Genomic DNA, 13116 nt, shown 5'->3' on the forward strand with positions numbered 1-13116 from the left:
TAGCAGAGATCTGCAATAGAGCAAAACCTTGATACAAAAGGCCATATAGTATGAAGCTAATTGAAAGGACCTCCAGGATATTGAAACAAAAGCCATATAATGAATGATTGTTGTCCTTAATGTACTATGTTATCTCTCATCTCCTTTGCTGTCCCTTGGGTATCTCATATTGTTACAGTACCTCACTTTGTTTCTTAACATTTTTTGCTCAAACCTAGGAGTCTATCAATTGAGCCACAGCTGCACTTATCATTTTCTGGTGGTTAATTGGAGATAAGTCTCGACTTTCCTGCCCCAGCTGCCTTCAAATTGTAATCTTCAGGTTTCAGCCTACTGAGTAGGTAGGATTATAGGCATGAGTCAATGGCACCCAATTTTAGGTGATGCTAAGAATTATAAATCCTCTTTATGGGTACTAGGATAAACACTTGCTGTATCTTTATTATAGAATTGGATTAACTTACTTCTTGATTTCTTTTTACCAGTCCTAGGGCTTGAATTCAGGGTCTGCACACTGTCCTTGGGCTTTCTCAAGGCTAGAACTCTGCCACTTGAGCCACAGCACCACTTCCAGCTTGTTCTATATATGTGGAACTAGGGAATCAAACCTGGGTCTTTGTGCATGCTAAGAAAGCACTCTAGTACTAGGCCAAACTCCCATCCCCTACTTCTTGATTTTTTTGTCACAGATATTAAAAGTTTATGAAGTAATAACTGAACAATGGAGGGAGCCACAATGCTTTTCTTTAAACGGAAACAATAAAATTCTCTAAGGCTGACAGTACATTATGGTGAGCATGTACACTCACTATGTGTGTGTGTGTGTGTGTGTGTGTGTGTGTGCGTGTACATGTGTAAAGAAAGTAATTTTATTATCAATTTGATACCATCTCCCCAAATTAAAAACATTCTTGATCTAGCAATTTTCCTCCAAAGAAGATGCCCCGTGGATATTTATCATAGAAACATACCAGGAGTATCTGTTACTAACTGGAGCCAACTTTAAATATCCCAATAAAGATCATTGATAAGCTAAAAAGTATAACTCAATAGTCACTTAAAAGTATGTGAAAAGGTTATCTGAACAGAAAATTTAAAATAAATATTATTAAGTAAAATTTCACTTACTTGTAAATAATAGGAAGAAATTTGCAAACTATCTTTTCTTTTCCAAAAACCATTTAAAAGGGAAAGCAAGTTCATTTGAGTGATTGGTTTAGAAGGTTAAGCTGGTGTTTGTGAGAAACATATTTACTTTTCAACTTATATCATTCTGTTTAAGTGTAAGATTTAAAATTGCTTTTCTTAACCAAATTTATATGCTTAGTCTATATATATGACTATATATATTTTAAGGAAAATAATTTTGAATTATTTTGAATAATTCTGAACTATTTTACCTATCCAATGCATCAACCAGGGAAACGCTGACCATTCTAAATCTCTTCACTAAATAAGTTTGATCAACATTTCAAATTTATTCTACCATTAAACTGGCTATTCCTACTATTTTTAGTTATGAATTCTAAATAATCCATCACCTTTAAGAGTATTATGGACACTTATGCCTCAAAAAGAAACTAACATTATACTGTTTGCCTCAATAAAGTACTCACAAATGATATTTAAGAAAATTAACCAGAGTTAAAATAAAAATCAAGAACAAGCCTTGTATAATTCTGCTTTAATTGGTTAGTTAAAGGTAGATTAAAGAATATAGTCTTTGGGTTTTTTTTTTACAAATTATGATTTTAAACAATTCATGTAGATACCATATGTACTGTATGCAATTATGTATGTATGCAATTACTATACTTAAACACTCTCATCTCAAAACTTAGTGAAACATCCTACTCAAATGCATTTGGAAATTGCTTCAGCACAATACTTACTATGAAAACACTTGATGCATTAAAAGAAGTATCCCTGGTTAAATCTCTAAATTTTGAGAAACTTACATCTACATTTTTTTTTTTTTGCCAGTCCTGGGCTTGAGCTCAGGGCCTGAGCACTGTCCTTGGACTTTCTCAAGGCTAGAGCTCTACCACTTGAGCCTCAGCACCACTTCCGGCTTTTTTCTATATGTGGTACCGAGGAATTGAACCTGGGTCTTCATGCATGCTAGGCAAGCACTTTAACCATTAGGCCAAACTCCCGGCCCCCGTTTTTTTTTTACTCTGGAACAAAATAACCTCCCCCACCCCAACCTAGATATCTCCACCTGCTAGAGGCATATGCAGAAAGTTGTTTTATGAACACCATTCTAAAGTCTGAAATTATTCCAAATTTCTGAGTCAATGAAGGATCTTGTATAAGAAGTGGGGCTGGTGGGGAAGGAGTCATTCTCATTTACCTGTCCAGCTGAAGCCAAGGTGATCGGCAATGTAAGCCAGCCTCTCCTCAATCTGCCCCTGATCATCCTGGGGATCTACAGAAGGTCAAAACAGAATGGCCAGAGGTTGTCTATGACTGGAGAGGAACCACAATATCCACCATTCAAAGAAAGGAAGTCACTTGTCCAAAGATTTGAAAAGAACACAAGTTCACTACTGAATTGTTCATCTTGTAGAGCTGTGTGTTCGTCTGCTTTCTGGGATGGGATGGGGAATGATTCTAATATGACTTATGGGAACCATCTGCTTCCATTTCTCTTTCATCAAGACTAGTTTCTGAACATAAAAATGGAAATTGCTCATTGTCAGTCTTCTTTCTTTCTTTTTTTTTTCATTTGGTGTCAGTCTGGGGCTTGCACTTCAGGTCCCAAATGAGGCCACTCAGCTTTTGTGCTAGAGCTTGAGCCACAACTCTACTTCTGGACTTTGTGGTAGTTAATTGGAAATAAGAATTACAAAGATTTTCTTGCCCAGGCTGGCTTGGAACTGCAATCCTCAGATATCAGTTTCCTGAGTAGCTAGGATTACAGGCGTGAGCCACTGGTACCTGGTTTTAATTCTCAGTTATTTAAGACTTTCTTTTTAAATTATTTGATAAATACTGCCCACCAAAAGTAATTTTGCTCTTGAAACACTAGAACAATGGTCAATGGGATACAGAATTGTAATAATTGGTTAGGACCTCTTATGTGAGGGTGGAAGTCATTACTGGGTATGTCTGAAACAAAGCTTGTTTGACACTCACAAGGGATCTTGTTTAAGGTTGGACATATAAAGTTGGATATTGGTTTATCTGATGTGGCCAGAAGAAAATTTCCTTGGTTCTGATGACATCAGAAAATAGAAAGATAGAAGCACCTCCGTTGTGTGTGTTGTGGCATGGTTGTGAATATGTCTTTTGAGAAAATTTTCTGCCTGCTTGTGACATGGTAGACTCACTCATTATTTACTTTCACAAACCATATAATGTTTCCCATTTATCTCTACTACCTATGGTTTGATGGGCAGCATTTTACATGGTATTATGAAATTCAGGAACAGTAGCCTTCATTGTAGAGATAATGGAAGACCACAGGTTACGTCCGGAAGTAATCTATGGCTTTCTTTCTTTTTCTTTACAATTCAAAGGATCATCATTCCCTTATCGTCAACTTAAATGGTGCAAAGTTTGAGTTTTTGTTGTCTGTTATGTCTCATTTGAGTGCCTTCTCTATTCATCTATCATATAAACAGAAAGCATATGTTTACCTTATATCTATTTGCTTAAAGAGTTTACCAAAGATATCTGAAATCCAACCTTTCTGAATCAAAACCAGACCCACACCAATTGGGATTTCAGGACGTGAAATCTTCTTGAGCAAATGGCTTCCTAATAATTACAAAATTGTTAGTACAGATTATTTCAAGGGTCCACAGGTAAGCAGATCACAGCAATGAGTTCTGAGAGTGCAAAATAAAACCTCATATAAATCATGTGCCAAAGCAACATGCTGAATTTGAGGCTAAGCCTGGGAATTCAGAACAACAAAACTCAAAGCTTGCATGAACCTCCCGTGCAGCAGCTAAAGAAAGGCAAGGTCTCCATTGCCCGGTCAGGTTTATGTTTCCATAAGCATTCTCATTACTCAATCTTGAGATTGTATTTATAGACAAGAGTATACAGAAAGGCACAAAACACCAAGGGCTTACACAAACACATTAACCACTATAGAAAGCTTAAAGAAAAGGAGACACAAATCACCAAAATAAAACAAACACACACATACACACACATACACACACAAAAAAATCTCCATTATATTTATGACATGCGTAGCACAGGGAATCTCAATGGCTGGCAAATACCTTCAGAATGGTCATGGCAATTGTCATCAGGGATGCGTTCAATCAGAGTCTCAATGGACTCATCCCAAATGGGCCTTGTGTCAAAGATGTCCTCAGGAACTGAATGCTCGCTGCTCTCAACGGCTGGCAGATTTTCAATAACTGAAACTTCCAAGGCACTACTACTTTCATCATCTGAAATTAATTCCTGCTCCCTCTCTGACTGTGTTAGTCTATCCACTAATTTGGAAGCCTCGTCACTAATCTCCTCAAAGAATTCTATGGAATTTCTGTAAAGGTCAAAGAAATGCTCCTTACTCTCTTTTGTGGGGCTCATGTCCCCTTTGTAAGAGGCTGTGGCGCTTCTGCTCTTAACTGGCAAATGGGAAGCAAATATCTTTGGTCTTGAGGCCCCTTCTTCTGAATCTAACTCAAGCTCCTCTGACCTCTCTCGGCTCTCTGCCTCTGTCTCAATGTAACTCCTGGCTTTCACTGGGCATTTGGTCTTTGAGTCCAAAGAACTGGCATCTGACTCTGATTTGCTTCTGTTATCTGGGGTCCTGCTTGTCCCTTCCCGTCCCTGAGCAGTCATTGTCATCTGCAAAGAAGAATCTGGATGTGGGAGCTGCTGCTCCACTCTTTGGATGGACGCTTTGACAGGGATTTTGGACTTTGGTTTGGCTTCATCTTCCCTATTTTCCTCATCTAGACCAGGAGCAGAATCTTCAGAAAATGCACTCTCTTCCTCTGCAGGGAGAGGTGCTGGGCTTGAGGTGAGTATAGTCCTTATGGGAATTTTGGATTTGCTTTCAGTCGAAGGCACATTCTCCATCAGGGCTGTGGGGATTTCAATCACTGATTTCTGCTCCTCTGGAGAAGAATCAGGAGACTCATCCTCTCTCTCTGAATACACAGACCTGGTGACGGTGGAAAAATCTAACTGACCTGGTACAGCTGGCTGTCGGGTGTCGGGGCAAGGTGTCGGCTTCATGCTAGACAAAGGAGGACCACCCTCTGTTTGCAGGGTGGGGAGCTCCCCCGCTCCTGTGCAATCTGCCTCTTTCGTGGGTGCCTCAGAGGAAGCTGACATCTCTGTGTGAGAGCTAAGGGGCGAGTCTGAAGCAGGGATTTTCTCTACTTCCTCACTCAGGTCATCTGGAACCAATTCAGCTTCATCACCCACTGTTTCTTTCGATTCTGCAAGTGTTAGTGACTCAGTTGATTTCTCCAGCTGAGGGGGTTCGTTTCCGGTAACCCCTTCTTGGAGATCTGTCGGCAAAGTCTCCTCCCCAGCTTCTTGACCAATTTGGAAAAAGTGAAAATTTTCATCTGCATAGGACCTTTTGGTCATGTCAATGGCACCACTTCGGGTCATCTCAAACAACTTTCCTTCTTGAAAGAGGAATGGGTTTTGCTCACTTGTTGGGGTCCCTTCCTCAGTTGGGGTCCGGGCAGGAGTGGTATCTGGGGTAGTGCCTTGTGACTGTCTGTCCACCATTAAACCGAAGATCTTTTGTTCTTCTTCTTTCACTCGAGCTTCAAAGACTTCATCATCTTCACGAATTTCACTCCAGGAATCAGCATCCACATCGGTTTTTGTGATAATGACTTTGCTTATTTGTTCACCAATAACTTCTTGTGTCTTAGAAAGATTAGGTTCTAGGGACGAGGTGGCTTTGTCAGACTGCCCTTCCCAGGAGGCACTTTCTTGTTTGGATGCCTCTTCCAGGTTCTGGCTCTCAGAATGAGATAGTTCACTTGAAACAGTCCTATTTTCAGAGCCTATCACGTCTGCGTCCTCAGCAGAGAACGTCACAGGAGAAGAATACACTTCAGAAGTATGGAAAGTGGTGGAGTATCTCATATCTGTTTGGGGTTTGCTTTCTTCACTAGAGAAAAAGGTGTGGGAGGGAACATTTTCATAAGGGCTTATAATTTGAGGGTCGGTGATTTCATGGGCCTCAGCTGGGTCACCTATTGGAGCAGCCATGGATACCCCATCTGTTTGGGTAATGACGGAAGGGTCTTGAATGCAACAGTCTTTTGATATATTCTCCAAACTTTGGTCAGTCTCTGTGCCCTCCACTTTTGTAGTGGAAGCGGTTGAGGACGACTCATCCTCTAACTTCTCCCCCTCAAATACTGAACTATGCAGCATAGATGAGCTTTCCTTGGCACCATCTCCTTGTGGAGATTCAATTCCAGAAGCATTATCATGTTCACCTCCTCCTATGTCATCTCCACCGGTGTCTTGGGGAGATGTGGAGTCTTTATGAAGATGTTGAGTCTTCTGCTCACCTACATCAGCACCAGACAAGCCCTGGTGACCCAAGAAGATAGCTTCAGCGGAGTTGCTAGGGCTCACAGACTCACACCCATGCCCAGCACATTTTTCTGGCTGATGGGTGACTCCATTCTGATCCTCCCCAGGCCTACCTGCACCTTCGGGGGAAACTACAGGTTTATCCTCCACTGAAGGGGCCTCACCCTCTTCTGAGTTACTTGGCTCTTCCTGGAACTCTTCATTCATCTTGAAGGTATACTGTTTGGAGACTGGAATTGGCTGGAACTGAACTTCTTCAGGACTGGAGTTGGAGTCCATGCTGGACGGAAGTGGGGAAGGAGGCTGCACTCGAATAACTGGTTCTGACAAAAGGCCTGAGTCAGCCCCTTTCTTTAGCTCTGTTAGTTCTGGCTCACTTTCAGAGGAAGAAGAGGTCTTTCTACTCTCTGATGTCACCAAGACAGGGACATCTCTTTCACCTTCCACATCCTCTACCTGTTTGGGTTCCTCCAGGCCTACTGAGCAGTCAGCCGAGCAGTCACCGTCAGGGTCAGAGGCGGAAGAAGACTCTTCTTGCTTGGGCTCTTTTTTGCAATCCCTTTTCTGCTTAGCTTCTTGTTCAAGTTCATCGAACGTCTTAATTTTGGTGACCATTTTGAACATTTCCTCTTCTGGGGTGAACCTCTTCTTCTCTCCGTTTTCAGAGTCATCTTCTTCAGAACATTCCTGAATGGCTGCTGGCTTGGGGGCAGTCGTGGCATCAGTGGCTTTGGGTGTGACTTCATAGCTAACTTCTTCAGAGCTGGGGGTGTCGGGGGACAAAGGGCTCTTCCCTGAGCTCTCCATGAGGGATGTCTGCTCAAGGCTATCATCCTCGGCGCTTCCATCAGGGTCACGGAGGAGCCGAGACCTCATGGAGGCCACTTCTGTCATGAGTTCTGTTTTGGAAATAGCTGCTGGAAGGGCTGGAAGAGGAAAGTGGCTTGGCAGCATTCCTGTCTTGGTCTTTGGTTCCACAGGGCTGCTTTCCAGGGAGTCCCGGCAAGGGGATTCCTTCAGAGGACTTGGTTCTAGAGAATCTGGAGTTTTGTGTGAGGAGTTATCTTCTAACACAGGGCTGGCTTCCAAAGAATCTTTGTGGCTGACTGCTAAGGATTCATCAGCCATTGGGCTGAGCACTTCGCTGTCTCGGCTAGGGAGGGCAAGTTCTAATCCCTGGGGACTTCTAATGCCCCCCTGGGGCTTGGATCCCATGCCTGTGTCAGTCTTTATAGAAGCAGCAGGCCATGGTGAAGTCTCTGTCTCCTCCAAGGTGGTTGTAGATTGCTGAGCTTCACGATTTGTTTGTGCCTCTTCCTGAGCTGAACTTTGGGCTGTGAACGCCTGGGGTGATTCTTTTGTCAATGCTGCACTAGAATCCATACTAGGGCAATCACTTTCTTGTTGAGGATACCCAGGCTGGGACACTTCTGAAGAGACCTTCCCGTGAGAACATTCAGAAGAGGAAGGCTCCGAACCCTCAGCCAGCACAGCACCTTCATCACAACCATTGATTACATCTTTGGTTGCGGGATGTTCTGTCTCTGAAGGAGTTTCTGTGGGTGTTTCTACCTTTGGGGTGGTTCTCTTTGTCTCCTCTGTTTGTTCCTCACTTTTCTTTGGTGAGAAAGAAAGGCTTTCTGGGCTTGTTTCTGGGGTCTCTGCTAGGCCCTCATGCTTATAGCTCTCTTCTGAACTAACCTGAGGCGTTCCTTCCATCAGGCTGTTGCAGGGAGAGGGTGCCAGCGCTTCTGGCTTTAGGCCTTCAGCGCTGCCTTCTGAAGTAGCACTCTCTAAGGAGAGAGCAGGGAGAAAGCTGTCTTTCATGTAATCTAGTGGGAAGGCGGTGTTAAAGGGACTGGTGAGGACTTGGTCTAATTGCAGTTGAGCCTTTTCAGTCTCTTGGCTCAGACAGAACTGTTGATATCTGTCATTGTTTTCTAACTCTTGTTTTATGACTTCAGAAAAGTCAGTGGAGGTTTTTCGGTTGGGACTGATCTGCAGTTCCATCTCTCCCTGCTCCTCAGCCACCTTTTCTTTGGAGATTTCTCTCTCTTGTTGGTTTTCTTCTTCAGGTGCAGGGTGGACAGGTTCAGGGGTTTTGTGGTTGACAGTTTTGTCCTTTTCTCCAATGACCTCATCTCTCTTCAACCCTAGGGAGATAGCATGGGCCCTTCTCCTGGACTCAGGCGTGCCAGTTACCAGGAATTTCTGGCCACGTTTGATCGACTCTGTTCTCTGTATGTCTCTCTGCGTTATTGCTTGCACCTTATCTTTTTCTAACCGACTTTTACTTTTTTCTTGGGACTGCTTTTGTTTTACTGATTTGTGCTCAAAGAGTCCGGTTTTATGCTTCGATGGGTCTTGGCCTGACTGGAAAGCTTTCATCAACTCTCGAACGGACATGGTTTCCTCAATCCTTTCTGTTTTCAACGTGGGTGATACTGGAAGCTGCTTCTCCGTCTTCCCAGAGGGTGACACAGGCAGGTGTCTGTCACTCTTCCCAGTGGTTGACCCAAGTGAGTGCTTTTCTGTTCTTCCAGAAGGGGACACAGGCAGGCGTTTTTCTGTTCTCCCAGGTGACACTGGGGGATGTTTCTCTGTTCTACTAGAAGGTGATACAGGTGGGCGTTTGTCTGGTTTCCCTGCAGGCGATGTTGGTGTGTGTCGTTCTGCTTTCACCGATGTTACAGGGACATATCTTTCCGTTTTCGTGGAAGGTGACCCAGGTGAGTGTTTCTCAGGTTTACTTGGCAACACAGGTGAATGTCTTTCTGGTTTGGCAGAGGGAGATACAGGTGAGTGTTTCTCAGGTTTACTGGCTGGTGACACTGGAGCATGCCTGTCTAGTTTTGCAGAGGAGGAGAGGGAGGAATGCTTCTCTGCTTTAGAGGAGGTTGATGATGACATGTGCCTGTCTGACTTCAGAGGGGGCGACGACACAGCGGGATGTGTCCTCAGAGGGGCCTTTTTGGGCACATCCTCTTTGCCTTTGACCCTGACTGGCAACTTGCTTCGCCCTTTCTGTTCATCTTCCACTCTCTTCTGGAGGGCCTTTACTTTGTCCTTGATGGAACCAATGGGAGTTTCTTCTATCAGGGGAGATGTGGCCTTGACTGTGGGGAGAGGCTCAGGAGCTAACCCAGAGTCTTCATCCACTGACTCCTCCGAACTACATTTTTTAAGTTCATTTTTTTCTTCACTGGCTTGAGAACTTTCTTCTTTTGATTTGGGCTTCTCTTTTAATTTTCTTCTCACAGGCTTCTTGATTCCCAGGCTTGCCTTGACCTGTTTCAGGGTACTCTGTTTCTCACCTGATGGGATACCCTTCTTTTCATGATCAGAGCCCTTGCCAGCGGCTGGAGCCTCATTAGTCTTTCCTGATGTGTCTTGAACTGGCTTCTCCTTATGAGATGGTGCATATGAATTGAGGTCCTCAGTAAGATAGTTTATTAGCCCAGCTGAGTCTTTCTCTCCTCTGACTTTGGTCTCTTGGCCTATTCTAACTTCTACACATGGATATTCAGTGATTTCTAAAGGGGCTTTTCGCTTAGCCTCTTCTATTTCCTCCTCACTGACAATCACCCACTCCTCTTCCACTAGTTCCTGCTCAGCCTGAGACCTCTGCCCTTTTCCTTCATCTCTCACGCAGGTTCCACTTCTCAGGATCTCATTCACTTTCTCTAAGTCCTCTTTAACTCTTTCCACAAGTTCAAAGGGCTCGCCGGGCTCGTCCTCAACAGCCTTCTCCAGCTCCTTCACTTTAAGGGAACCTGCCTTATCAGACACATCTGTGGTCAAGATGGCAGACATTTTGATCAAGTCTTGTTTCATCTCAGAAACTTCCGAGAGCAAGTCCGGGCTTGCTAGGACTGGAACTTCATTAACCAGGTGACTTTTCAGCACAGATGTTTCTGTAGATTCTGTCTCATCATCTTTGATGTGAATGAAAAACATCGAAAGTAAAATGGAAATCAAAAAAAGATATTGGCACATGTCATCAGGACCCGAAAGGACACAGTGTCTTTTCCTGTTGTGGTAGGAGGGGCAACAGAATGGGCTAGGAATGGTGGTTTCACAAGGTTTTGGGGGTAAAAGAGCAAAGCAAGGCTAACAAAAAATTTAAAAAAAGAAAAAAACTGAAAAGGAAAAATGAGCAGGAAATAACTTGCTTAATTTTCTCATTTGTAGCACATTCACACATACAACAAAGCTATCACAAATAATCAAGACATACAGATACAAAAAAAAAAACCACAAACCAAAACAGAGAAAAAAATTCAGTGAAATCACACAAAGGTATCTCAAGATTGTTCAATGTTACAGATCAATGTGGGAAAATAAAACCAAAGACATAATCATGGGGGGAAATCATAAGAACAAAATAAAAAGCATTACACATTGCAGAATGTTGATTTCCTCAGGAGAAAGCCAGTCATAGCGAACTCAGAGCAAGGAGGACTGATGGTGTGTGGACAGTCTTCACCCAATAAATTTGGAATTTAGAAGTAGTTCTGCCAATGCACAGTGATGATACAGTGCATATCTGAATCAGCTGCAAACTGGCATTTCATCAGAGGGAAATTCACACCTAACAATGACACAGTCTGGGGCTAAAAGGCATGGTAGGTCCTTTCCTTGAAGCAGCCTCCTTGTTGAGACAATATGTTAATAGACGGACCAAGGAGGGAAAGATAAGAAAGGAAAGGAAAGAAAACCAACAGAAACCACACTTGTGATTCAACAGAGAGATGAGTCCAGAGTTAAAAATGGGATGCATGGCAACCCAGATCAAAGACAGTCACACGGGACACACGCACAGTTTATGTAAGCCAAGTTATTTCCATGCAAAGCAAAGGTGTGGGTCAAAGTGCTAGGGGGCATGGCCTTGCAGAACAAAACAGGCAGGAGATCGAGGAGAAATGAGAATAAATAGGTAAGGCATTACTGTGGTGAAGCAAATTCACTTCCTTGTGAGGGTGGACAGAAAATTCTGAATTCAGTGTGTTTCTTAAACACTTTTTTTCTATCGATTCTATTTTATTTTTTGATTTTTAAAATTATCTTTGGATAGTTGTACAAAGGAGTTGCCATTCAACAATGAAGTGTTTGAACACACTGTTTCTTGATCAATGTTGCCCCTTGCAATTTTGAAGCATGTGTTGGAAATCTACAATCATGAAAGGAATGGAGGAAAACCTTTGGCTTTAGGAAAAATGTCCCTTCAACCTAGCCCTTCTTTAGAGATTATTTTATAAGTATTGAAGGTTATTCAGTGATTGTCTTTAAACTAAAAACAATGTAAATCTGCATTTGAAAAAGAGTAAACTATTCATAATATTTAGGAGACCTGCATGAAAATCTGTGATCTTCTAGCCACATGATTATGTCTTTCTCCTTCCATTTCTTTTTTATACTAAAGTCAGGTGACTTTTAATTCCTACTACTTTGTACAAAGAAGCAAAGGAAAAGCCCATTTAAGTAATCATAGTATTAAAAAAAATGTAAACAGAGTTGTCCTGAAGAAGAACAAGGGACAGAATAAAATTAGATCAGATTTTAAAAACAAAGGGCTGGAAGTTGGGCTCGGCAATATAGTAACCTCCGAGGAAGGAGGAAGTCCTGAGTTCAAACCTCAGAACCGCCACACATAAGTGAGCAAACAATAAACAGAATTAGGAAGAAAGAAAGAAATTATTTGGAGGCAAAATAATGTCATTAAAACAAAAGTACCTTCTCTCAAGGTAATTGCATTTGTTGAGTAGCTCTAGTATGTGAATATGTAAATATATTAAATAAATTTACATGAGTATAAATTGGTTCAGCCATAGAAATTAGGGAACACATTTCCTCTAGTATATAATAATGATGTCACAAAAAGGCCAACCACAATTAAAGCCCTCTCACATTGAGTGTAGAGTTAGAAAGAAAATGCTATCAGTCATTGCATAGGGTCAAATGACCACAGTAAACATAATTCTGAATTTTTTTCTTTCAGGATTATTATCCCGAAGTGAAGTAAATGAAAATGAATATTTAAAAGTCAGTAAGCATTGAAAATCAGGTTTTCTTTTCTAATGCATTTGAAGCATGAAAAGGAGAAACTTACAAAAATTCAACTTGAGTTTCCACAAGAAACCAAAGAGTCAGGAGGAATGGACTAAAGCATCAAAATCAGAATTGATATTCCAAACCTGAGGTGAATTCTAACATAGTTCTTTTTAGGTCTGTAAAACCATTGCTACCTAAAGTGGATTGACTGTGGGATGTTTGACTGTGGGATGTTTGCATGACTATAATTTAAAATTAGCCCTTTCAGGGTATCAATGTATGTGAATTAATGCACCTTCTATCTGGCAAATATCATGTAACCCTTTTACTAATTACAATAAAAAATGCAAAAAAAATTAGCCCTTTCAATATCACATTGTGAGTAGCAATTTCATCCAAGAGGCCTTAATTTTTTTTATTCATGACATATCATCATTTCCCTCTACTTCTTTTCTTTCTTTGTTACTTTCTTCCTTCTTTCCCTCCCCCCTCTGTTCCTTCCTCTTTTGTTGTCTTTTTTTCTCT

General features: G+C 41.9%; 1 protein-coding gene across 1 annotated transcript in view; it reads right to left on the reverse strand.

Moving 5' to 3' along the window:
- Ank2 (ankyrin 2) overlaps nucleotides 1-13116 on the reverse strand; it is a 207906-nt gene that overhangs the window by 20571 nt on the left and 174219 nt on the right. The window contains exons 38-39 of the mRNA XM_090356669.1: nucleotides 4239-10475; nucleotides 2354-2428 (exon numbers count right to left, since the gene is read on the reverse strand). Of these exons, the coding sequence (XP_090212795.1) occupies nucleotides 2354-2428; nucleotides 4239-10475 (6312 nt within the window). The remainder of the gene's footprint in view (nucleotides 1-2353; nucleotides 2429-4238; nucleotides 10476-13116) is intronic.

This window comes from Megascapheus bottae, chromosome 23, assembly GCF_031878675.1.
Source record: "Megascapheus bottae isolate mThoBot1 chromosome 23, mThoBot2.hap1, whole genome shotgun sequence".
In the NCBI taxonomy this organism is placed as follows: Eukaryota; Metazoa; Chordata; class Mammalia; order Rodentia; family Geomyidae; genus Megascapheus; species Megascapheus bottae.